This window comes from Pseudophryne corroboree (assembly GCF_028390025.1).
Source record: "Pseudophryne corroboree isolate aPseCor3 chromosome 3 unlocalized genomic scaffold, aPseCor3.hap2 SUPER_3_unloc_11, whole genome shotgun sequence".
Taxonomy (NCBI): Eukaryota; Metazoa; Chordata; class Amphibia; order Anura; family Myobatrachidae; genus Pseudophryne; species Pseudophryne corroboree.
Genome location: NW_026967499.1, coordinates 1,565,505 through 1,591,218, shown reverse-complemented (window position 1 = coordinate 1,591,218; position 25,714 = coordinate 1,565,505). Strand labels below are relative to the sequence as shown.

General features: G+C 50.6%; 1 protein-coding gene across 1 annotated transcript in view; it reads right to left on the bottom strand.

Annotated features, from left to right (window-relative positions):
• The window catches only part of LOC134983269 (uncharacterized), a 402,217-nt gene that overhangs the window by 230,387 nt on the left and 146,116 nt on the right, over positions 1–25,714 (bottom strand). The window contains exons 4-7 of the mRNA XM_063948992.1: positions 19,588–19,849; positions 18,661–18,739; positions 18,445–18,542; positions 17,783–18,278 (exon numbers count right to left, since the gene is read on the bottom strand). Of these exons, the coding sequence (XP_063805062.1) occupies positions 17,783–18,278; positions 18,445–18,542; positions 18,661–18,739; positions 19,588–19,849 (935 nt within the window). The remainder of the gene's footprint in view (positions 1–17,782; positions 18,279–18,444; positions 18,543–18,660; positions 18,740–19,587; positions 19,850–25,714) is intronic.

Below are 25,714 nucleotides of genomic sequence, written 5' to 3'. Positions count from 1 at the left end.
CTAAAATATGTGCCCCCCTCTCTTTTTTTACCCTTTTCTGTAGTGCAGGACTGCAGGGGAGAGCCAGGGAGCCTTCCTTCCAGCGGAGCTGTGAGGGAAAATGGTGCCGGTATGCTGAGGGAGATAGCTCCGCCCCTTTTTCGGCGGACTTTAGGAAATCTGGCAGGGGTTAATTTACACCTATATAGCCCCTGGGGCTATATATGGTGTATATTTGCCAGCCAAGGTGTTATTTATTGCTGCTCAGGGCGCCCCCCCCCCCCAGCGCCCTGCACCCATCAGTGACCGGAGTGTGAGGTGTGCATGAGGAGCAATGGCGCACAGCTGCAGTGCTGTGCGCTACCTTGGAGAAGACAGAAGTCTTCAGCCGCCGATTTTCCGGACCTTCTTGCTTCTGGCTCTGTAAGGGGGACGGCGGCGCGGCTCCGGGAACGGACCACGAGGTCGGGTCCTGCGTTCAATCCCTCTGGAGCTAATGGTGTCCAGTAGCCTAAGAAGCCCAAGCTGGCTGCAAGCAGGCAGGTTCGCTTCTTCTCCCCTTAGTCCCTCGTAGCAGTGAGCCTGTTGCCAGCAGGTCTCACTGAAAATAAAAAACCTAAACTATAATTTCTTTTCTAGGAGGCTCAGGAGAGCCCCTAGTGTGCATCCAGCTCGGCCGGGCACAAAGATCTAACTGAGGTCTGGAGGAGGGTCATAGGGGGAGGAGCCAGTGCACACCAGTTAGTTCTAAAGCTTTCTTTTAGTTGTGCCCAGTCTCCTGCGGAGCCCGCTATTCCCCATGGTCCTTACGGAGTTCCCAGCATCCACTAGGACGTCAGAGAAATATAAAATAAGTAGACAAGACCCAGGGTGTTACAGGATACAATATATAATTCTATAACTGACATGTTTTACCTGTAATCATTTTTATGTGTATTAAAAAAAAAAAAAAGATAGGATGCTTAGACTGGAGCTTGATCAACACTGAACGCTCATCTGGGATTACTAGAGGTGACATGGACGCTCATGTGGGATTACTAGAGGTGACATGGACGCTCATGTGGGATTACTAGAGGCGACATGGATGCTTATGAGGGATTACTAGAGGTGACATGGACGCTCATGGGGAATTACTAGAGGTGACACGGACGCTCATGTGGGATTACTAGAGGTGACACGGACGCTCATGTGGGATTACTAGAGGCGACATGGATGCTCATGGGGGATTACTAGAGGTGACATGGACGCTCATGGGGGATTACTAGAGGTGACATGGACGCTCATGGGGGATTACTGGAGGTGACACTGATGCTCGTGGGATTACTAGAGGTGACATGGATGCTCATGTGGGATTACTAGAGGTGACATGGCCGCTCATGTGGGATTACTGGAGGAGACATGGCCACTCATGTGGGATTACTAGAGGTGACATGGATGCTCATGTGGGATTACTGGAGGAGACATGGACGCTCGTGTGGGATTACTGGAGGTGACATGGACGCTCATGTGGGATTACTAGACATGGTTGTAATAATAAAACACCAAAGAAGAGAAAATGCTGTCCTGCTTGCGCACTTATAAATAATAGGATTTTAATACCTGCCGGTAAATCCTTTTCTCTGAGTCCGTAGAGGATGCTGGGGTCATCAATAGAACCATGGGGTATAGACAGGATCCGCAGGAGAAATGGGCACTTTAAGACTTTAATAAGGGCGTGAACTGGCTCCTCCCTCTATGCCCCTCCTCCAGACCTCAGTTATAGGAACTGTGCCGAGGGAGACGGACATTAGGTTGGTTTATATGAAAAGAAGAAACCACCTTCTGCAGAAACTGTTGACGAGTTCTCAACTCTGCTCTATCTTCATGGAAGATCAAATAAGGGCTCTTGTGAGACTAGGCCGCCAAATCGGACACCCGCCGTGCAGATGCCAAGGCCAATAAAATGACCACTTTCCAAGTGAGGAATTTCAAATCCACCTTATGAAAAAGGTTCAAACAGTGAGATTGAAGGAACTGTAACATCACGTTAAGGTCCCAAGGTGCCACAGGAGGCACAAAAGGTGGTTGGATGTGTAAGACACCCTTTACAAACGTTTGCACCTCAGGAAGTGAGGCCAATTGTTTCTGAAAGAAAACTGACAATGCAGAAATTTGTACTTTAATGGATCCTAATGTAAGGCCCGCATCCACTCCAGCTTGTGAAAAGTGGAGAAAACGTCCAAGTAAAAATTTTTTCGCATAAGCCTTCTTGGACTCGCACCAGGAAATATATTTCCTCCAAATGTGGTGATCGTGTTTTGCCGTAACATCCTTTCTATCCTGAATAAGAGTGGGAATGACTTCACTGGGAATACCCTTCTGGGCTAGAATCTGGCGTTCAACCGCCATGCCGTCAAACGTAGCCGCAGTAAATCTTGATACTGACACGGCCCCTGCTGTAACAGGTCCTCTCGTAGAGGAAGCAGCCAGGGATTTCCTATGCGTAAATCCTGAAGATCGGGATACCAAGCCCTCCTTGGCCAATCTGGAACAATGAGGATCGTTGGAACCTTTCTTCTTCTTATAATTTTTAACACTCTCGGAATGAGAGGAAGTGGAGGGAACACATACCGACTGAAACACCCACGGTGTCACCAGAGCGCTCACCGCTATGGTTTGAGGGTACCTTGACCTGGCGCAATCATTTTGGAGTTTCTTGTTGAGACGAGACGCCATCATGTCTACTTGGGGAGTACCCCAGCGACTTGTCACTTCTGTGAAGACTCCTGGATGGAGATCGTGTCTGCTGAGGAAGTCTGCTTCCCAGTTGTCCACTCCTGGAATGAAGATAACTGACAGAGCGCTTAGATGTTTCTCCACCCAGCGGAGAATCCTTGTGGCTTCTGTCATTGCTGCTCTGCTTTTTGTTCCTCCCTGGCTGTTGATGTAAACTACTGCTGTTACATTCTCCGACTGGATGAGGAAGGGTCGACTTTGAAAAAGGCGTTCAGTTTGTAGAAGGCCGTTGTAAATGGCCCTTAATTCCAGAACGTTTATGTGGAGACAAGTCTCCTGACTTGACCATCTTCCTTGCACCCCAACCCCGGGGACTTGCATCCGTGGTCACTAGAATCCAATCCTGAATACCGAACCTGCGTCCCTCGAGGAGGTGAGAACTGTGCAGCCACCACAGCAGTGATATTCTTGTCTTTGAGGACAGGACTATCGTCCGTTGCATGTGTAGGTGGGAACCGGACCACTTGTCCAACAGGTCCCACTGGAATACTCTGGCATGGAATCTGCCAAACTGAATGGCCTCGTAGGCCGCCACCATCTTTCCCAGCAAGCGAGTGCATTGATGGATCGACACTCTGGTTGATTTTAAGATTTGTTCCAGAGCTTTTTCTTCCGGAAGAAAAACTCTCTGTAGTTCTGTGTCCAGATTCATCCCCAGAGATGACAGGTGAGTCGTAGGGATCAACTGAGATTTCAGCAGGTTGAGGAGCCAGCCATGTTGTTGCAACACCTTCAGGGACAGTGCAATGTTCTGTAACAACTTGTCCCTGCATCTGGCTTTCATCAGGAGATCGTCCAAGTATGGGATAATCATGACACCTTGCATGCGAAGAAGAATCATCATCTCCGCCATCACTTGGGTAAAAATCCTCGGAGCCGTGGACAGCCCAAATGGCAACGTCTGAAATTGGTAATGACAATCCTGAACCACAAAGCGCAGGAAGGCCTGATGAGGAGGATAAATGGGAACATGTAGGTAGGCATCCTTTATGTCTAAGGAGACCATAAAGTCCCCTTCCTCCAGACTGGAGATCACTGCTCTGAGAGACTCCATCTTGAATTTCTGCAGAAAGTAATTTAGGTTAAGGTTGAGGATCGGTCTGACCGAGCCGTCCGGCTTCGGAACCACAAATAAACTGGAATAAAAGCCTTGTCCCTGTTGCGCAGGGGGAACCGTGATAATGACCTGGTTCTGACACAATTTTTGTATTGCGTCGCACACTACCTCTCTGCCAGTCAGAGAAGCTGGCAAGGCTGATTTTAATAATCGGCGAGGGGGAACGTCTTAAAATTTTAGTTTGTACCCTTGTGACACAATTTTTAAAATCCAAGGTTCCAGGCCCGAGCAAACCCAGACCTGGCTAAAGAGCTTGAGACGTGCCCCAACTGGCGAGGACTCCCGCAGGGAAACCCCAGCGTCATGCGGTGGACTTGGCAGAAGCCGGGGAGGACTTCTGTTCTTGGGAGGCAGAGAAGCCTGGGTTTCTTTTACCTCTTTCCCTGCCTCTAGCAGCAAGGAAGGCAGAGCCTCTTCCTCTTCGGTATCTATTGGGCCGAAAGGACTGCATTTGATGATGCGTTTTCTTATGTTTTGGGGGAACATAAGGTAAAAATTACGATTTTCCAGCAGTAGCTGTAGAGACTAGGTCTGTAACCGGTAGGTATTAAAATCCTATTTTTTCATACGTCCTAAAGGATACTGGGGATGCTTCAAAACCATGGGGTTTATACCAATGCTCTAGAACGGGCGGGAGAGTGCAGATGACTCTGCAGCACCGACTGATCAAACATGAGGTCCTCCTCAGCCAGGGTATCAAACTTGTAAAACTTCACAAAGGTGTTTGAACCCGATCAAGTAGCAGCTCGCCAAAGTTGTAATGCCGAAACCCCTCAAGCAGCCGCCCAGGATGAGATCACCTTTCTGGTAGAATGAGCTTTCACCGATTTCGGTAACGGTAACCCTGCCGTGGAATGAGCCTGCTGAATCGTATTACAGATCCAGCGTGCAATAGTCTGCTTGGAAGCAGGAGCCCCAATCTTGTTGGAAACCACCAGGACAAACAGAGCCTCTGTTTTCCTAATCTGCACCGTTCTGGCGACATAGATTTTCAAAGCTCTGACCACATGGAGACTTCGATTCCGCCAAGGCATCAGTAGCCACTGGCACCACAATAGGCTGGTTTACGTGAAATGAGGAAACCACTTTTGGTAGAAATTGCTGATGAGTTCTCAACTCCGCTCTATCAGCATGGAAGATTAAATAGGGTCTTTTGTGAGACAAAGCCGCCAATTCAGAAACTCACCTTTATGACGCCAAGGCCAACAACATGACTACTTTCCAAGTAAGGAATTTTAACTCAACCTTACGTAAAGGTTCAAACCAAGGAGATTGCAGGAACTGCAACACCACATTAAGATCCCATGGTGCCACTGGGGGCCTAAATGGAGGTTGGATGTGCAGCACACCCGACGAAGGTCTGAACTTCCGGAAGGTAGGGCAATTCTTTCTGAAAGAAAATTGATAAGGCTGAAATTTGTTCCGCTCTGGCGGTTTACGTACGCCACTGCTGTTATGTTGTCTGATTGAATCAAGATGGGCAGACCGCGAAGATATTCCGCTTGCAGAATGCCGTTGTAAATGGCCCTTAATTCCAGAATGTTTATGTGCAGACAAGCTTCCTGGCTTGACCATTTTCCCTGAAAGTTTCACCCCTGTGTGACTGCTCCCCAGCCTCGGAGACTTGCATCTGTGGTTACCAGGATCCAATCCTGAATCCCGAACCTGCGTCCCTCCAGAAGGTGAGAACTGTGCAGCCACCACAGAAAGAAGATCCTGGTCCTGGAAGATAGGAGTATTTTCCGGTGCATGTCCAGGTGAGACCCGGACCACTTGTCCAGCAGGTCCCACTGAAACACCCCTGGCATGGAACCTGCCATACAGAATGGCCTCGTAGGCCGACACCATCTTGCCCAGCAATCGAGTGCATTGAAGAACTGACACTTTTGCCGGTTTCAGAATCTGTTTTACCATGTTCTGTATTTCCAGAGCCTTTTCCACTGGAAGAAAAACTCTCCGTAACTCTGTATTCAGAATCATACCCAGGAACGACAGGCGTGTCGTCGGATCCCACTGCCGTCTTCTGCCATCACTAAAGTCTTCTGATCTTCCTTTACTCATCCGGCATCTGTCTTCTGGCTCTGTGAGGGGGGTGACGGTGCGGCTCCGGGAACAAGCAGCTAGGTGCACCAAGTGATCTGAACCTCTGGAGCTAATGGTGTCCAGTAGCCTAAGAAGCAGAGCCCTTGAACGAACAGAAGTAGGTCTGCTTCTCCCCCCTCACTCCCACGATGCAGAGAGCCTGTAGCCAGCAGGTCTCCCTGAAAATTATAAACCTAAATAAAGTCTTTTTTCTGAGAAACTGTGGAGAGCTCCTAAGTGTATCCAGTCTCGCTGGGCACAGAATCTAACTGGAGTCTGGAGGAGGGGCATAGAGGGTGGAGCCAGTTTACACCCCTTTTAAAGTCTTAAAGTGCCCATGTCTCCTGCGGATCCAGTCTTTACCCCATGGTTCTCAAAGCGTCCCCAGCATACTCTAGGACGTATGAGAAAACTCTCTACATGTGATATTTGTCATGGATAGCCTTGTGTTAGAAACACCCAACTGAGAACAGGGCTGATGACAGAGGAGGGTGTTGGATAAGAGATTGCTGTAGTGACTGAGCAATGAGAATATGTGACTTCTGTAATAATAAGAATTTACTCACCGGTAATTCTATTTCTCGTAGTCCGTAGTGGATGCTGGGAACTCCATAAGGACCATGGGGAATAGCGGGCTCCGCAGGAGACTGGGCACTCTAAAAGAAAGATTAGGTACTATCTGGTGTGCACTGGCTCCACCCTCTATGCCCCTCCTCCAGACCTCAGTTAGGGAAACTGTGCCCGGAAGAGCTGACACAATAAGGAAAGGATTTGGAATCCCGGGTAAGACTCATAGCAGCCACACCAATCACACCGTACAACTCGTGATACTATACCCAGTTAACAGTATGAATAACAACTGAGCCTCACGAACAGATGGCTCATAACAATAACCCTCCAGCTAGGCAATAACTATATACAAGTATTGCAGACAATCCGCACTTAGGATGGGCGCCCAGCATCCACTACGGACTACGAGAAATAGAATTACCGGTGAGTAAATTCTTATTTTCTCTGACGTCCTAGTGGATGCTGGGAACTCCGTAAGGACCATGGGGATTATACCAAAGCTCCCAAACGGGCGGGAGAGTGCGGATGACTCTGCAGCACCGAATGAGCAAACTCAAGGTCCTCCATAGCCAGGGTATCAAACTTGTAGAATTTTGCAAATGTGTTTGAACCCGACCAAGTAGCAGCTCGGCAAAGTTGTAAAGCCGAGACCCCTCGGGCAGCCGCCCAAGAAGAGCCCATTTCCTCGTGGAATGGGCTCTTACAGATTTAGGATGCGGCAGTTCAGCCGCAGAATGTGCAAGTTGAATCGTGCTACAAATCCAACGAGCAATAGTCTGCTTTGAAGCAGGAGCATGAGTGCATACAGGATAAATAGCGAGTCAGTTTTCCTGACTCTAGCCATCCTGGAAACATAGATTTTTAAGGCCCTGACTACGTCCGGCAACTTGGAATCCTCCAAGTCCCGAGTAGCTGCAGGCACCACAATAGGTTGGTTCAAATGAAACGCTGATACCACCTTAGGAAGAAATTGGGAACGAGTCCTCAATTCCGCCCTATCCATATGAAAAACAGATAAGGCTTTTACATGACAAAGCCGCCAATTCTGATACACGCCTGGCGAAGCCAAGGCCAGAAGCATGACAACTTTCCACGTGAGATATTTTTGCTCTACTGTTTTCAGTGGCTCAAACCAATGCGACTTTAGGAAATCCAACACCACGTTGAGATCCCAAGGTGCCACTGGAGGCACAAAAGGGGGCTGAATATGCAGCACTCCTTTTATCAAAAGTCTGAACTTCAGGCAGTGAAGCCAGTTCTTTTTGGAAGAAAATCGACAGAGCCGAAATCTGGACCTTTTTGAGGCCCATAGTCACCCCTGACTGTAGGAAGTGCAGAAATCGACCCAGCTGAAATTCCTCCGTTGGTGCCTTCCTGGCCTCACACCAAGCAACATATTTCCGCCATATGCGGTGATAATGTTTTGCGGTCACCTCCTTCGTAGCTTTAATCAGCGTAGGAATGACTTCCTCCGGAATGCCCTTTTCCTTTAGGATACGTTCAACTGCCATGCCGTCAAACGCAGCCGCGGTAAGTCTTGGAACAGACAGGGCCCCTGCAGCAGCAGGTCCCATCTGAGCGGCAGAGGCCATGGGTCCTCTGAGACCATTTCTTGAAGTTCTGGGTACCAAGCTCTTCTTGGCCAATCCGGAACAATGAGTATAGTTCTTACTCCTCTCCTTATTATCCTCAGTACCTTGGGTATGAGGGTGAGAGGAAGGAACATATAAACCGACTGGTACACCCACAGTGTCACAAGAGCGTCCACAGCTATCGCCTGAGGGTCCCTTGACCTGGCGCAATATCTTTTTAGCTTTTTGTTGAGGCGGGACGCCATCATGTCCACCTGTGGCCGTTTCCAACGGTTCACAATCAGCTGGAAGACTTCTGGATGAAGCCCCCACTCTCCCGGGTGGAGGTCGTGCCTGATGAGGAAGTCTGCTTCCCAGTTGTCCACTCCCGGAATGAACACTGCTGACAGTGCTATCACGTGATTCTCCGCCCATCGAAGAATCCTTGTGGCTTCTGCCATTGCCACCCTGCTTCTTGTGCCGCCCTGGCGGTTTACATGGGCGACCGCTGTGATGTTGTCTGACTGAATCAGAACCGGTTGGTTTTGAAGCAGGGGTTCTGCTTGACTCAGGGCGTTGTAAACGGCACTTAGTTCCAGAATATTTATGTGTAGGGAAGTTTCCTGACTCGACCATTGTCCTTGGAAGTTTCTTCCCTGGGTGACTGCCCCCCAACCTCGGAGGCTTGCATCCGTGGTCACCAGGACCAAGTCCTGTATGCCGAATCTGCGGCCTTCGAGCAGAGGAGCACTCTGCAGCCACCACAGCAGAGACACCCTGGCCCTCGGGAACAGGGCGATTAACCCATGCATCTGGAGATGCGATCCGGACCACTTGTCCAACAGATCCCACTGGAAGATCCTTGCATGGAATCTGCCGAAGGGAATTGCTTCGTAAGAAGCTACCATCTTTCCCAGGACTCGCGTGCAGTGATGCACCGACACCTGCTTTGGTTTCAGGAGGTCCCTGACCAGAGATGATAATTCCTGGGCCTTCTCCACCAGGAAAAATATCTTCTTCTGTTCTGTGTCCAGAATCATGCCCAAGAACAGCAGACACATCGCAGGAATCAGCTGCGACTTTGGGATATTCAGAATCCAGCCGTGCTGATGTAGCACTTCCTGAGATAGGTCTACGCTGACTAGCAACTGCTCTTTGGACCTCACCTTTATAAGGAGATCGTCCAAGTACGGAATAATCATGACTCCCTTCTTTCGGAGGAGCATCATCATTTCGGCCATTACCTTGGTAAATACCCTCGGTGCCTTGGACAAACCAAACGGCAGCGTCTGGAATTGGTAATGACATTCCTGTACCACAAACCTGAGGTACTACTGGTTAGGTGGATAATTGGGGACATGCAGGTAAGCATCCTTGATGTCCAATGGCACCATAAAATCCCCCTCTTCCAGGCTTGCAATAACCGCTCTGAGCGATTCCATCTTGAACTTGAACTTTTTTATATAAATGTTCAAGGATTTTAAATTTAGAAAGGGTCTCACCGAACCCTCTGGTTTCGGTACCACAAACATTGTGGCATAGTAACCCCGTCCCTGTTGAAGGAGGGGTACCTTGATTATCACCTGCTGAAGATACAGCTTGTGAATTGCCGCCAGTACTACCTCCCTTTCTCCGAGGGCAGCAGGTAAGGCTGATTTGAGGTAACGGTGAGGGGGAGTCGCCTCGAACTTCAGCTTGTATCCCTGTGATACTACTTGCAGAACCCAGGGATCCACCTGCGAGCGAGCCCACCGGTCGCTGAAGTTCCGGAGACGCGCCCCCACCGCACCTGGCTCCGCCTGTGGAGCCCCAGCGTCATGGGGTGGACTTAGAGGAAGCGAGGGAAGATTTTTGATCCTGGGAACTGGCTGTCTGGTGCATCTTTTTCCCTCTTCCCTTGCCTCTGTGCAGAAAGGAAGCGCCTTTGACCCGCTTGCTTTTCTGTGGCCAAAAAGACTGTTTCTGATAATACGGTGCTTTCTTAGGCTGTGAGGGAACTGAGGTAAAACTTTTTACTTCCCAGCTGTTGCTGTGGATACGAGGTCCGAGAGACCATCCCCAAACAATTCCTCACCCTTATAAGGCAGAATCTCCATGTGCCTTTTAGAATCAGCATCACCTGTCCACTGCCGGGTCCCTAATACCCTCCTGGCAGAAATGGACATTGCATTAAATCTGGATGCCAGCCGGCAAATATCCCTCTGTGCATCCCTCATATATAAGACGACGTCTTTAATATGCTCTATGGTTAGCAAAATAATATCCCTGTCGAGGGTAACAATATTATCTTACAGGGTATCAGACCACCCATACTGAGGCAATTGCAGGTCTCAGTATAGTACCTGAGTGTGTATATACAGACTTCAGGATAGCCTCCTGCTTTCTATCGTCAGGCTCCTTCAAGGTGGCCGTATCCTGAGACGGCAGTGCCACCTTTTTTGACAAACGTGTGAGCGCCTTATCCACCCTAGGGGATATCTCCCAACGTGACCTATCCTCTGGCGGGAAAGGGTACGCCATCAGTAACTTTTTAGAAATTACCAGTTTCTTATTGGGGGAACCCCACGCTTCTTAACACACTCCATTCAACTCATCTGATGGGGGTACAAAACACTGGCTGCTTTTTCTCCCCAAACATAAAACCCCTTTTTAGTGTGTAACACATTTTTCATTGCCGAAATCATGCAACGGATGCCCCTAGTGGATTGTGTATATGTCTCAACCTCGTCGACACTGGAGTCAGACTCCGTGTCGACATCTGTGTCTGCCATCTGAGGTAGCGGGCGTTTTTGAGCCCCTGATGGCCTTTGAGACGCCTGGGCAGGCGCCGGCTGAGAAGCCGGCTGTCCCACGGCTGTTACGTCATCCAGCCTTTTATGTAAGGAGTTGACACGGTCGGTTAATACCTTCCACATATCCACCCACTCTGGTGTCGGCCCTGCAGGGGGTGACATCACATTTATCGGCACCTGCTCCGCCTCCACATAAGTCTCCTCATCAAACAAGTCGACACAGCCGTACCGACACACCGCACACACACAGGGAATGCTCTGACTAAGGACAGGACCCCACAAAGTCCTTTGGGGAGACAAAGAGAGAGTATGCCAGCACACACTACAGCGCTATTTAATCAGGGAGTTACACTAACAGAATGTGATTTATCCCTATAGCTGCTTTTTATATACAGTTTGCGCCCCCCCTCTCTTTTTAACCCTTTGAGCCTGGAAGCTGCAGGGGAGAGCCTGGAGAGCTGTCTTCCAGCTGCACTGTAAAGAGAAAATGGCGCCAGTGTGCTGAGGGAGATAGGCGCGCCCCTTTTTCGTCTGACTTCTCCCGCTCTCATAAGTGTATTATGGCAGGGGATTTTTACACATATATAGTTTATTAGGCTATATTATGTGTTGTTTGCCAAAGTCAAAGTCAAAGTACTCTAATTGCAGCCCAGGGCACCCCCCCCCCCCCCAGCGCCCTGCACCCATCAGTGACCGGAGTATGTGGTGTGCATAGGGAGCAATGGCGCACAGCTACAGTGCTGTGCGCTACCTTAATGAAGACTGGAGTCTTTAGCCGCCGATTTCCAGGACGTTCTTCTTGCTTCTGGCTCTGCAAGGGGGACGGCGGCGCGGCTCCGGGACCGGACGACCGAGGCTGGGCCTGTGTTCGATCCCTCTGGAGCTAATGGTGTCCAGTAGCCTAGAAGCCCAAGCTAGCTGCAAGCAGGTAGGTTCGCTTCTCTCCCCTAAGTCCCTCGTAGCAGTAAGTCTGTTGTCAGCAGATCTCACTGAAAATAAAAAACCTAATAAATACTTTCTTTACTAGAAGCTCAGGAGAGCCCCTAGTGTGCAACCAGCTCGAGCCGGGCACAGATTCTAACTTAGGTCTGGAGGAGGGGCATAAAGGGAGGAGCCAGTGCACACCAGATAGTACCTAATCTTTCTTTTAGAGTGCCCAGTCTCCTGCGGAGTCCGCTATTCCCCATGGTCCTTACGGAGTTCCCAGCATCCACTAGGACGTTAGAGAAAATAAGAATTTACTTACCGATAATTCTATTTCTCGTAGTCCGTAGTGGATGCTGGGATTCCGTAAGGACCAAGGGAATAGCGGCTCCGCAGAAGACAGGGCACAAAAAGTAAAAGCTTAAAGACTAGCTGGTGTGCACTGGCTCCTCCCCCTATGACCCTCCTCAAAGCCTCAGTTAGGATACTGTGCCCGGACGAGCGTACACAATAAGGAAGGATTTTGAATCCCGGGTAAGACTCATACCAGCCACACCAATCACACTGTACAACCTGTGATCTGAACCCAGTTAACAGCATGATAACAGAGGAGCCTCTGCAAAGATGGCTCTCAACAATACAAAACCCGATTTTTGTAACAATAACTATGTACAAGTATTGCAGACAATCCGCACTTGGGATGGGCGCCCAGCATCCACTACGGACTACGAGAAATAGAATTATCGGTTAATAAATTCTTATTTTCTCTGACGTCCTAAGTGGATGCTGGGACTCTGTAAGGACCATGGGGATTATACCAAAGCTCCCAAACGGGCGGGAGAGTGCGGATGACTCTGCAGCACCGAATGAGAGAACTCCAGGTCCTCCTCAGCCAGGGTATCAAATTTGTAGAATTTTGCAAACGTGTTTGCCCCTGACCAAGTAGCTGCTCGGCAAAGTTGTAAAGCCGAGACCCCTCGGGCAGCCGCCCAAGATGAGCCCCCCTTCCTTGTGGAGTGGGCATTTACAGATTTTGGCTTTGGCAGGCCTGCCACAGAATGTGCAAGCTGAATTGTACTACAAATCCAACGAGCAATCGTCTGCTTAGAAGCAGGAGCACCCAGCTTGTTGGATGCATACAGTATAAATAGCGAGTCAGTTTTCCTGACTCCAGCCGTCCTTGAATATATATTTTTAGGGCTCTGACAACGTCTAGCAACTTGGAGTCCTCCAAGTCCCTAGTAGCCGCAGGCACCACAATAGGTTGGTTCAGGTGAAACGCTGACACCACCTTAGGGAGAAACTGGGGACGGGTCCGCAGTTCTGCCCTGTCCGAATGGAAAATCAGATATGGGCTTTTGTAAGATAAAGCCGCCAATTCTGACACTCGCCTGGCCGAGGTCAGGGCCAACAGCATGGTCACTTTCCATGTGAGATATTTCAAATCCACAGATTTGAGCGGTTCAAACCAATGTGATTTGAGGAATCCCAGAACTACATTGAGATCCCACGGTGCCACTGGAGGCACAAAGGGGTGCTGTATATGCAGTACTCCCTTGACAAACGTCTGGACTTCAGGAACTGAAGCCAATTCTTTCAGGAAGAAAATTGACAGGGCCGAAATTTGAACCTTAATGGACCCCAATTTGAGGCCCATAGATACTCCTGTTTGCAGGAAATGCAGGAATCGACCCAGTTGAAATTCCTCCGTCGGGGCCCTCCTGGCCTCACACCACGCAACATATTTTCGCCAAATACGGTGATAATGTTGTGCGGTCACCTCCTTCCTGGCTTTGATCAGGGTAGGGATGACTTCCTCCGGAATGCCTTTTTCCTTCAGGATCCGGCGTTCAACCGCCATGCCGTCAAACGCAGCCGCGGTAAGTCTTGGAACAGACAGGGTCCTTGCTGAAGCAGGTCCCTTCTTAGTGGCAGAGGCCATGGGTCCTCTGTGAGCATCTCTTGAAGTTCCGGGTACCAAGTCCATCTTGGCCAATCCGGAGCCACGAGTATAGTTCTTACTCCTCTCCGTCTTATAATTCTCAGTACCTTGGGTATGAGAGGCAGAGGAGGGAACACATACACTGACTGGAACACCCAAGGTGTTACCAGAGCGTCCACAGCTATTGCCTGAGGGTCCCTTGACCTGGCACAATACCTTTCTAGTTTTTTGTTGAGGCGGGACGCCATCATGTCCACCTTTGGTTTTTCCCAACGGTTCACAAACATGTGGAAGACTTCCGGATGAAGTCCCCACTCTCCCGGGTGGAGGTCGTGCCTGCTGAGGAAGTCTGCTTCCCAGTTGTCCACTCCCGGAATGAACACTGCTGACAGTGCTATCACATGATTTTCCGCCCAGCGAAGAATCCTTGCAGCTTCCGCCATTGCCCTCCTGCTTCTTGTGCTGCCCTGTCTGTTTATGTGGGTGACTGCCGTGATGTTGTCCGACTGGATCAACACCGGCTGACCATGAAGCAGAGGACTTGCTAGGCTTAGAGCATTGTAAATTGCCCTTAGCTCCAGTATATTTATGTGAAATGAAGTCTCTAGGCTTGACCACACTCCCTGGAAATTTCTTCCCTGTGTGACTGCTCCCCAGCCTCGAAGGCTGGCATCCGTGGTCACCAGGACCCAGTCCTGAATGCCAAATCTGCGGCCCTCTAGAAGATGAGCACTCTGCAACCACCACAGAAGAGACACCCTTGTCCTTGGAGACAGGGTTATCCGCTGATGCATCTGAAGATGCGATCCGGACCATTTGTCCAGCAGATCCCACTGAAAAGTTCTTGCGTGGAATCTGCCGAATGGAACCGCTTCGTAAGAAGCCACCATTTTCCCCAGTACCCTTATGCATTGATGCACTGACACTTGGCCTGGTTTTAGGAGGTTCCTGACTAGCTCAGATAACTCCCTGGCTTTCTCCTCCGGGAGAAACACTTTTTTCTGGACTGTGTCCAGAATCATCCCTAGGAACAGCAGACGTGTCGTCGGACTCAGCTGCGATTTTGGAATATTTAGAATCCACCCGTGCTGTCGTAGTACTACTTGAGATAGTGCTATTCCGACCTTTAACTATTCTCTGGACCTTGCCCTTATCAGGAGATCGTCCAAGTAAGGGATAATTAAGACGCCTTTTCTTCGAAGAAGAATCATCATTTCGGCCATTACCTTGGTAAAGACCCGGGGTGCCGTGGACAATCCAAACGGCAGCGTTTGAAACTGATAGTGACAGTTCTGTACCACGAACCTGAGGTACCCTTGGTGAGAAGGGCAAATTGGGACATGAAGGTAAGTATCCTTGATGTCCAGAGACACCATATAGTCCCCTTCTTCCAGGTTCGCTATCACTGCTCTGAGTGACTCCAATTTGAATTTGAACCTTTGTATGTAAGTGTTCAAGGACTTTAGATTTAGAATAGGTCTCACCGAGCCATCCGGCTTCGGTACCACAAACAGTGTGGAATAATACCCCTTTCCCTGTTGTAGGAGGGGTACCTTGATTATCACCTGCTGGGAATACAGCTTGTGAATGGCTTCCAATACCACCTCCCTGTCGGAGGGAGACGTTGGTAAAGCAGACTTCAGGAACCGGCGAGGGGGAGATGTCTCGAATTCCAATTTGTACCCCTGAGATACTACCTGCAGGATCCAGGGGTCCACTTGCGAGTGAGCCCACTGCGCGCTGAAACTCTTGAGACGACCCCCCACCGTACCTGAGTACGCTTGTAAGGCCCCAGCGTCATGCTGAGGACTTGGCAGAAGCGGGGGAGGGCTTCTGTTCCTGGGAAGAGGCTGCCTGCTGCAGTCTTTTCCCCCTTCCTCTACCCCGGGGCAGATATGAGTGGCCTTTTACCCGCTTGCCCTTATGGGGACGAAATGACTGAGGTTGAAAAGACGGTGTCTTTTTCTGCTGAGAGGTGACCTGGGGTAAAAAGGTGGATTTCCCAGCTGTTGCCGTGGCCACCAGGTCCGATAGACCGACCCCAAATAACTCCTCTCCTTTATACGGCAATACTTACATGTGCCGTTTGGAATCCGCATCACCTGACCACTGTCGTGTCCATAAACTTCTTCTGGCAGAAATGGACAGCGCACTTACTCTTGATGCCAGAGTGCAAATATCCCTCTGTGCATCTCGCATATATAGAAATGCATCTTTTAAATGCTCTATAGTCAATAATATATTGTCCCTGTCCAGGGTATCAATATTTTCAGTCAGGGACTCCGACCAAGCTACCCCCGCACTGCACATCCAGGCTGAGGCGATTGCTGGTCGCAGTATAACACCAGTATGTGTGTATATACTTTTCAGGATATTTTCCAGCTTTCTATCAGCTGGTTCCTTGAGGGCGGCCGTATCAGGAGACGGTAACGCCACTTGTTTTGATAAGCGTGTGAGCGCTTTATCTACCCTAGGGGGCGTTTCCCAGCGCGCCCTAACCTCTGGCGGGAAAGGGTATAATGCCAATCATTTTTTAGAAATTAGCAGTTTTTTATCGGGGGAAACCCACGCTTCATTTAATTCATCTGATTCAGGAAAAACTACAGGTAGTTTTTTCACACCCCACATAATACCCCTTTTTGTGGTACTTGTAGTATCAGAAATATGCAAAACCTCCTTCATTGCCGTGATCATGTAACGTGTGGCCCTACTGGAAAATACGTTTGTTTCTTCACCGTCGACACTGGAGTCAGTGTCCGTGTCTGTGTCGACCGACTGAGGTAACGGGCGCTTTAGAGCCCCTGACGGTGTTGGAGACGCCTGAACAGGCACTAATTGATCTGCCGGCTGTCTCATGTCGTCAACAGTCTTTTTCAAAGTGCTGACGCTATCACGTAATTCCTTAAATGAGACCATCCAGTCAGGTGTCGACTCCCTAAGGGGTGACATCACTATTACCGGCAATTGCTCCGCCTCCACACCATTTTCCTCCTCATACATGTCGACACACACGTACCGACACACAGCACACACACAGGGAATGCTCTGATAGAGGACAGGACCCCACTAGCCCTTTGGGGAGACAGAGGGAGAGTTTGCCAGCACACACCAGAGCGCTATAATATGTATAGGGACAACCTTATATAAGTGTTTCTCCCTTATAGCTGCTATGTAGTTTATATATGCCAAATTAGTGCCCCCCCCTCTCTTTTTTACCCTGTTTCTGTAGTGCAGGACTGCAGGGGAGTGTCAGGGAGACGTCCTTCTAGCGGAGCTGTGAGGGAAAATGGCGCTTGTGTGCTGAGGAGATTGGCTCCGCCCCCTTCTCGGCGGCCTTTTCTCCTGCTTTTTACAGAAAAACTGGCAGGAGTTAAATACATCCATATAGCCCAGGAGCTATATGTGATGTATATTTTGCCAAAACAAGTGTTTATATTGCGTCTCAGGGCGCCCCCCCCCCAGCGCCCTGCACCCTCAGTGACCGGAGTGTGAAGTGTGCTGAGAGCAATGGCGCACAGCTGCAGTGCTGTGCGCTACCTTTACTGAAGACAGGACGTCTTCTGCCGCCGATTTCTGGACCTCTTCTGTCTTCTGGCTCTGTAAGGGGGCCGGCGGCGCGGCTCCGGGACCCATCCATGGCTGGGCCTGTGATTGATCCCTCTGGAGCTAATGTCCAGTAGCCTAAGAAGCCCAATCCACTCTGCACGCAGGTGAGTTCGCTTCTTCTCCCCTTAGTCCCTCGATGCAGTGAGCCTGTTGCCAGCAGGACTCACTGAAAATAAAAAAACCTAAGTCTAAACTTTTACTCTAAGCAGCTCAGGAGAGCCACCCAGATTGCACCCTTCTCGGCCGGGCACAAAATTCTAACTGAGGCTTGGAGGAGGGTCATAGGGGGAGGAGCCAGTGCACACCAGCTAGTCCTAAAGCTTTTACTTTGTGCCCAGTCTCCTGCGGAGCCGCTATTCCCCATGGTCCTTAAGGAAGTCCCAGCATCCACTACGGACGTCAGAGAAAAGTGTTTATTACTCACCTGTGCTGATATCTGTAGGAATCTCCTCCTCCTTACACTGCTGTTCACCCCTCACATACGTCTCTTCTTCATCCTCTATATTTTCTGCCTTTATATCAGTCACATACGTCTCTTCTTCTCCCTCTGTATCTTCTGCCTTTGTATCAGTCACATACGTCTCTTCTTCTCCTTCTATATCTTCTGCCTTTATATCAGTCATATACATCTCTTCTTCTCCCTCTATATCTTCTGCCTTTATATCAGTCACAAATGTCTCCTCTTCTCCCTCTATATCTTCTGCCTTTATATCAGTCACATACGTCTCTTCTTCTTCCTCTATATCTTCTGCCTTTATATCAGTCACATACGTCTCTTCTTCTCCCTCTATATCTTCTGCCTTTATATCAGTCACATACGTCTCTTCTTCGTCCTCTATATCTTCTGCCTTTATATCAGTCACATATGTCTCTTCTTCTACCTCTGTACCTTGTATTTTAATATCAGACAGACGTTGTGCCTAAAAAACAAACAAACAAACAAACAAACACTCTAATGACATTTGCATACAGTCTAATTAAACTGAGGTGAAACAGTATAATATCAGTGTACAAGACACAGCTCCTCTACAGATCATGTAGTTACAGTCACTTTGGTGTATGGGTGAGACCCTGAATCCCACCTACCTGATCCTCCTGTGGGATCCTGTGATTCTCCTCTGTACAATCCTGGGAATACAGAGGACGGGGACATCTCTCTGGGGTATCTCTGTTACTGGGTCCTTCTGTAGGAGACACACAGTGACTGAGTACAGTGTATATATGTGATTATCAGATGATGTGTGTATATAGGGGCCCCCATACCTGCTCTCCACTGTACAATACATGACAGTCTCCTCTTACCCAGTAATGTGAGGGGCCGGTGATTCTCAATCATCACGTCCTTGTACAGACCCCTGTGTTCCTCTATATACTCCCCCTCCTGCATGGAGACATAGACAGTGACATCCTGACACCTTATAGGAACCAGACACACAGTGATACAGTCATCACCCCGACACATCCCCTGGTGTTACTGTATAATGCCCCATTCCCAGCAGTCACCTCTCCAGTCATCACCCAGACACATCCCCTGGTGTTACTGTATAATGTCCCATTCCCAGCAGTCACCTCTCCAGTCATCACCCAGACACATCCCCTGGTGTTACTGTATAATGTCCCATTCCCAGCAGTCACCTCTCCAGTCATCACCCGGACACGTCCCCTGGTGTTACTGTATAATGTCCCATTCCCAGCAGTCACCTCTTCAGTCATCACCCAGACACGTCCCCTGGTGTTACTGTATAATGCCCCATTCCCAGCAGTCACCTCTCCAGTCATCACCCAGACATATCCCCTGGTGTTACTGTATAATGTGCAATTCCCAACAGGCACCTCTCCAGTTATCACCCAGACACATTCCCCGATGTTACTGTATAATGTCCCATTCCCAGCAGTCACGTCTCCAGTCAACGCCCAGACATGTCCCCTGGTGTTACTGTATAATGCCCCATTCCCAGCAGTCACCTCTCCAGTCATCACCCAGACACATCACCTGGTGTTACTATATAATGTCCCATTCCCAGCAGTCACCTCTCCAGTCATCACCCAGACACATCCCCTGGTGTTTCTGTATAATGTCCCATTCCCAGCAGTCACCTCTCCAGTCATCACCCAGACACGTGCCCTGGCGTTACTGTGTAATGCCCCATTCCCGGCAGTCACCTCTCTAGTCATCACCCAGACACATGCCCTGGTGTTACTGTATAATGTCCCATTCCCAGCATTCACCTCTCCAGTCAGCAGCTGAATGATCTTGTTGGTGAGTTCCAGGATCTTCTGGTCACTGTGTCTCTCAAGTATCAGTGAGTGAGGTGGAGGCACCGTAATGGGGCTCTGGGTTCTGCTTAGTCCTTCTGACAAACAGGGACGGCTGCTGGGTGTCTCACACTCATTGGATGTCTTCTTCACTACTGTGCAATCCTGCAAAATGGGGAAGGCATCAATATCACTATAAATACTGCCAGATCCCCTCACCTCCCCAGTCATGTCCCTGTATTATCACTATAGATATAAGTGATGTCACAGTGACACTCCCAGATCCCCTCACCTCCCCAGTCATGTACCTGTATTATCACTATAGATATAAGTGATGTCACTGTGATGCTCCCGCATCCCCTCACCTCCCCAGTCATGTCCCTGTATTACTATAGATATAAGTGATGTCACTGTGACGCTCCCAGATCCCCTCCCCGCCCCAGTCATGTCCCCGTATTATTACTATAGATATAAGTGATGTCACTGTGACACTCCCAGATCCCCTCACCTCCCCAGTCATGTCCCTGTATTATTACTATAGCTATAAGTGTAGCTCCCTAGTATGATGCTATGATTTGTACGAGTGTAAATAAATGAAATTTATATGGTAGTTATATGCCCTTGAGGGTGATCCTATTTCAATGCACCCTGTACTATGGGATCAGCGGGACAGTGGGACTAGATGGGCACGAGGGGACTGGAGAAAATTCTTCTAGAAGCCCCCGCGCCAGGACAAAGTGGTGTTCGCGTGCTGGTGGAGGAAGATACAGCGTCCGAGGAGAGAGACCATTAACTGGAAAAAGGACTGACCGGTAAACGGAGTTTAGAGGCTGTGTGGTGCAGAGAGCGGAGAACGGGTGGTAGCGGGTGAGGTCCTGAGTCCCTGAGCCTGGCCTGAACTGGTGGTGTAACGGCGGCCTGACTACGAGCAGGGGCAGCTCAGCAGAAGAAACGGGGAGTGACCTGACCATGGAGACAGGAGATTTGGTCGTGCTGCACCGACCGAGCGTACCAGCGTACCGCTAGTTAGCGACAGAAAGTGACAGCTCCTCTAGGGTCACTGGGTGTCCCATTATACATAAGCAGCGGTGGCGGACAGTGAAAGACGTGCCCATCAGGGGAAAGAGGAAAGAGTCGCAGCCTACGAAACGGGGGATGTGATACAGGAGGCGGCCAGCGTTGCTCAGTAAGGAGGAGGCAGAAGATATGGGGGGAGTACCGGTTGGACATCCAATTCGCATGAGTCATAAGTGAAATTCCACCCCAGCACTCCGTACATGCCCAAGGAATGTTAATGGGATTTGGAGCAGCCCTAGGTGTAATATAGGGACGAACGCTGTGCACACACCCCTTAGTCCCGCTGCTGCGGAACCCGTAGTGAGACTGCTATTCATATACAGATAGGCCGGCACCATCTACGGTATCTGCGAAACCCATAGTGAGACTGCTATTCATATACAGACAGACCTGCACCATCTACGGTATCTGCGAAACCCATAGTGAGACTGCTATTCATATACAGATAGGCCGGCACCATCTCAGGACACAGTTGTGCACGCGCGCGCGGGGGCAGGACACAGTTGTGCACGCGCGCGCGGGGGCAGGACACAGTTGTGCACGCGCGCGCGGGGGCAGGACACAGTTGTGCACGCGCGCGCGGGGGCAGGACACAGTTGTGCACGCGCGCGCGGGGGCAGGACACAGTTATATACATACACACGCAGGTCACAGTTATATACACATGCGGGGGCAGGACACAGTTATATACACACGCACGCGGGGGCAGGACACAGTTATATACACACGCACGCGGGGGCAGGACACAGTTATATACACACGCACGCGGGGGCAGGACACAGTTATATACACACGCACGCGGGGGCAGGACACAGTTATATACACACGCACGCGGGGGCAGGACACAGTTATATACACACGCACGCACGCGGGGGCAGGACACAGTTATATACACACGCACGCGGGGGCAGGACACAGTTATATACACACGCGGGGGCAGGACACAGTTATATACACGCGGGGGCAGGACACAGTCATATACACACGCGGGCAGGACACAGTTATATACACACGCGGGGCAGGACACAGTCATATACACACGCGGGGCAGGACACAGTCATATACACACGCGGGGGCAGGACAGAGTTATATACACGTGGGCAGGAAACAGTTATATACACACACGGGGGCAGGACACGGATATATAAACACGCGGGGGCAGGACACTGATATACACACACGCGGGGGTAGGACACAGTTATATACACACGCGGGGGCAGGACACTGATATATACACACGCGGGGCAGGACACAGTCATATACACACGCGGGCAGGACACAGTTATATACACACACGGGGCAGGACACAGTCATATACACGGGGGCAGGAAACAGTTATATACACACGCGGGGGCAGGACACGGATATATAAACACGCGGGGGCAGGACACTTATATACACACGCGGGGGCAGGACACTTATATACACACGCGAGGGCAGGACACTGTTACATACACACGCGAGGGCAGGACACTGTTACATACACACGCGGGGGCAGGACACTGTTACATACACACGCGAGGGCAGGACACTGTTACATACACACGCGAGGGCAGGACACTGTTACATACACACGCGGGGGCAGGACACTGTTATATCCACACGCGGGGGCAGGACACTGTTACATATACACGCGGGGGCAGGACACTGTTACATACACACGCGGGGGCAGGACACTGTTACATACACACGCGGGGGCAGGACACTGTTACATACACACGCGGGGGCAGGACACTGTTACATACACACGCGGGGGAAGGAAACTGTTACATACACACGCGGGGGAAGGACACAGTTACATACACACGCGGGGGAAGGACACAGTTACATACACACGCGGGGGCAGGACACAGTTACATACACACGCGGGGGCAGGACACTGTTACATACACACGCGGGGGAAGGACACTGTTACATACACACGCGGGGGAAGGACACTGTTACATACACACGCGGGGGCAGGACACTGTTACATACACACGCGGGGGAAGGACACTGTTACATACACACGCGGGGGCAGGACACTGTTACATACACACGCGGGGGCAGGACACTGTTACATACACACGCGGGGGCAGGACACTGTTACATACACACGCGGGGGCAGGACACTGTTACATACACACGCGGGGGCAGGACACTGTTACATACACACGCGGGGGCAACACACGCGGGGGCAGGACACTGTTACATACAGACGCAGGGGCAGGACACTGTTATATCCACACGCAGGGGCAGGACACTGTTATATCCACACGCAGGGGCAGGACACTGTTACATATACACGCGGGGGCAGGACACTGTTACATACACACGCGGGGGCAGGACACTGTTACATACACACGCAGGGGCAGGACACTGTTACATACACACGCAGGGGCAGGACACTGTTATATCCACACGCAAGGGCAGGACACTGTTACATACACACGCGGGGCAGGACACTGTTACATACACACGCGGGGCAGGACACTGTTATATGGACACAGTTATATATACACGCGGGGGCAGGACACAGTTATATATACACGCGGGGGCAGGACACAGTTATATATACACGCGGGGGCAGGACACAGTTATATACACACGCGGGGGCAGGACACAGTTATATACACACGCGGGCAGGACACAGTCATATACACACGCGGGCAGGACACAGTTATATACACACGTGGGGCAGGACACAGTCATATACACACGCGGGGCAGGACACAGTCATATACACACGCGGGGACAGGACACAGTTATATACACGCGGGCAGGAAACAGTTATATACACACACGGGGGCAGGACACAGATATATAAACACGCGGGGGCAGGACACTGATATACACACACGCGGGGGCAGGACACAGTTATATACACACGCGGGGGCAGGACACTGATATATACACACGCGGGGCAGGACACAGTCATATACACGCGGGGGCAGGAAACAGTTATATACACACACGGGGGCAGGACACGGATATATAAACACGCGGGGGCAGGACACTTATATACACACGCGAGGGCAGGACACTTATATACACACGCGAGGGCAGGACACTGTTACATACACACGCGAGGGCAGGACACTGTTACATACACACGCGGGGGCAGGACACTGTTACATACACACGCGAGGGCAGGACACTGTTATATACACACGCGGGGGCAGGACACAGTTATATATACACGCGGGGGCAGGACACAGTTATATATACACGCGGGGGCAGGACACAGTTATATATACACGCGGGGCAGGACACAGTTATATATACACGCGGGGCAGGACACAGTTATATACACACGCGGGGCAGGACACAGTTATATACACACGCGGGGCAGGACACAGTTATATACACACGCGGGGCAGGACACAGTTATACACACGCGGGGCAGGACACAGTTATACACACGCGGGGCAGGACACAGTTATACACACGCGGGGCAGGACACAGTTATATACACGCGGGGCAGGACACAGTTATACACACGGGGGGCAGGACACAGTTATATATACAAGTGGGGCAGGAAACAGTTATAAACAGGGGGGGGGCAGGACACAGTTATACACAGGCGGGGCAGGACACAGTTATACACAGGCGGGGCAGGACACAGTTATATATACACGCGGGGGCAGGACACAGTTATATATACACGCGGGGGCAGGACACAGTTATATATACATGCGGGGCAGGACACAGTTATATATACACGCGGGGCAGGACACAGTTATATATACACGCGGGGCAGGACACAGTTATACACACGCGGGGCAGGACACAGTTATACACACGCGGGGCAGGACACAGTTATACACACGCGGGGCAGGACACAGTTATACACACGCGGGGCAGGACACAGTTATACACACGCGGGGCAGGACACAGTTATATATACACGCGGGGGCAGGACACAGTTATATATACACGCGGGGGCAGGACACAGTTATATATACACGCGGGGGCAGGACACAGTTATATATACACGCGGGGGCAGGACACAGTTATATATACACGCGGGGCAGGACAGGACACTGTTATATACACACGCGGGGCAGGACACAGTTATACACACGCGGGGCAGGACACAGTTATACACACGCAGGGGCAGGACACAGTTATACACACGCAGGGGCAGGACACTGTTATATACACACGCGGGGCAGGACACTGTTATATACACACGCGGGGGCAGGACACTGTTATATACACGCGGGGGCAGGACACTGTTATATACACACGCGGGGGCAGGACACTGTTATATACACACGCGGGGGCAGGACACTGTTATATACACACGCGGGGGCAGGACACTGTTATATACACACGCGGGGGCAGGACACTGTTATATACACACGCGGGGGCAGGACACTGTTATATACACACGCGGGGGCAGGACACTGTTATATACACACGCGGGGGCAGGACACTGTTATATACACACGCGGGGGCAGGACACTGTTATATACACACGCGGGGGCAGGACACTTATATACACACGCGGGGGCAGGACACTTATATACACACGCGGGGGCAGGACATTGTTATATACACACGCGGGGCAGGACACTGTTATACACACGCGGGGCAGGACACAGTTATACACACGCAGGGGCAGGACACAGTTATACACACGCAGGGGCAGGACACTGTTATATACACACGCGGGGGCAGGACACTGTTATATACACACGCTGGGGCAGGACACTTATATACACACGCGGGGGCAGGACACTGTTATATACACACGCGGGGGCAGGACACTGTTATATACACACGCGGGGGCAGGACACTGTTATATACACACGCGGGGGCAGGACACTGTTATATACACACGCGGGGGCAGGACACTGTTATATACACACGCGGGGGCAGGACACTGTTATATACACACGCTGGGGCAGGACACTGTTATATACACACGCGGGGGCAGGACACTGTTATATACACACGCGGGGGCAGGACACTGTTATATACACACGCGGGGGCAGGACACTGTTATATACACACGCGGGGCAGGACACTGTTATATACA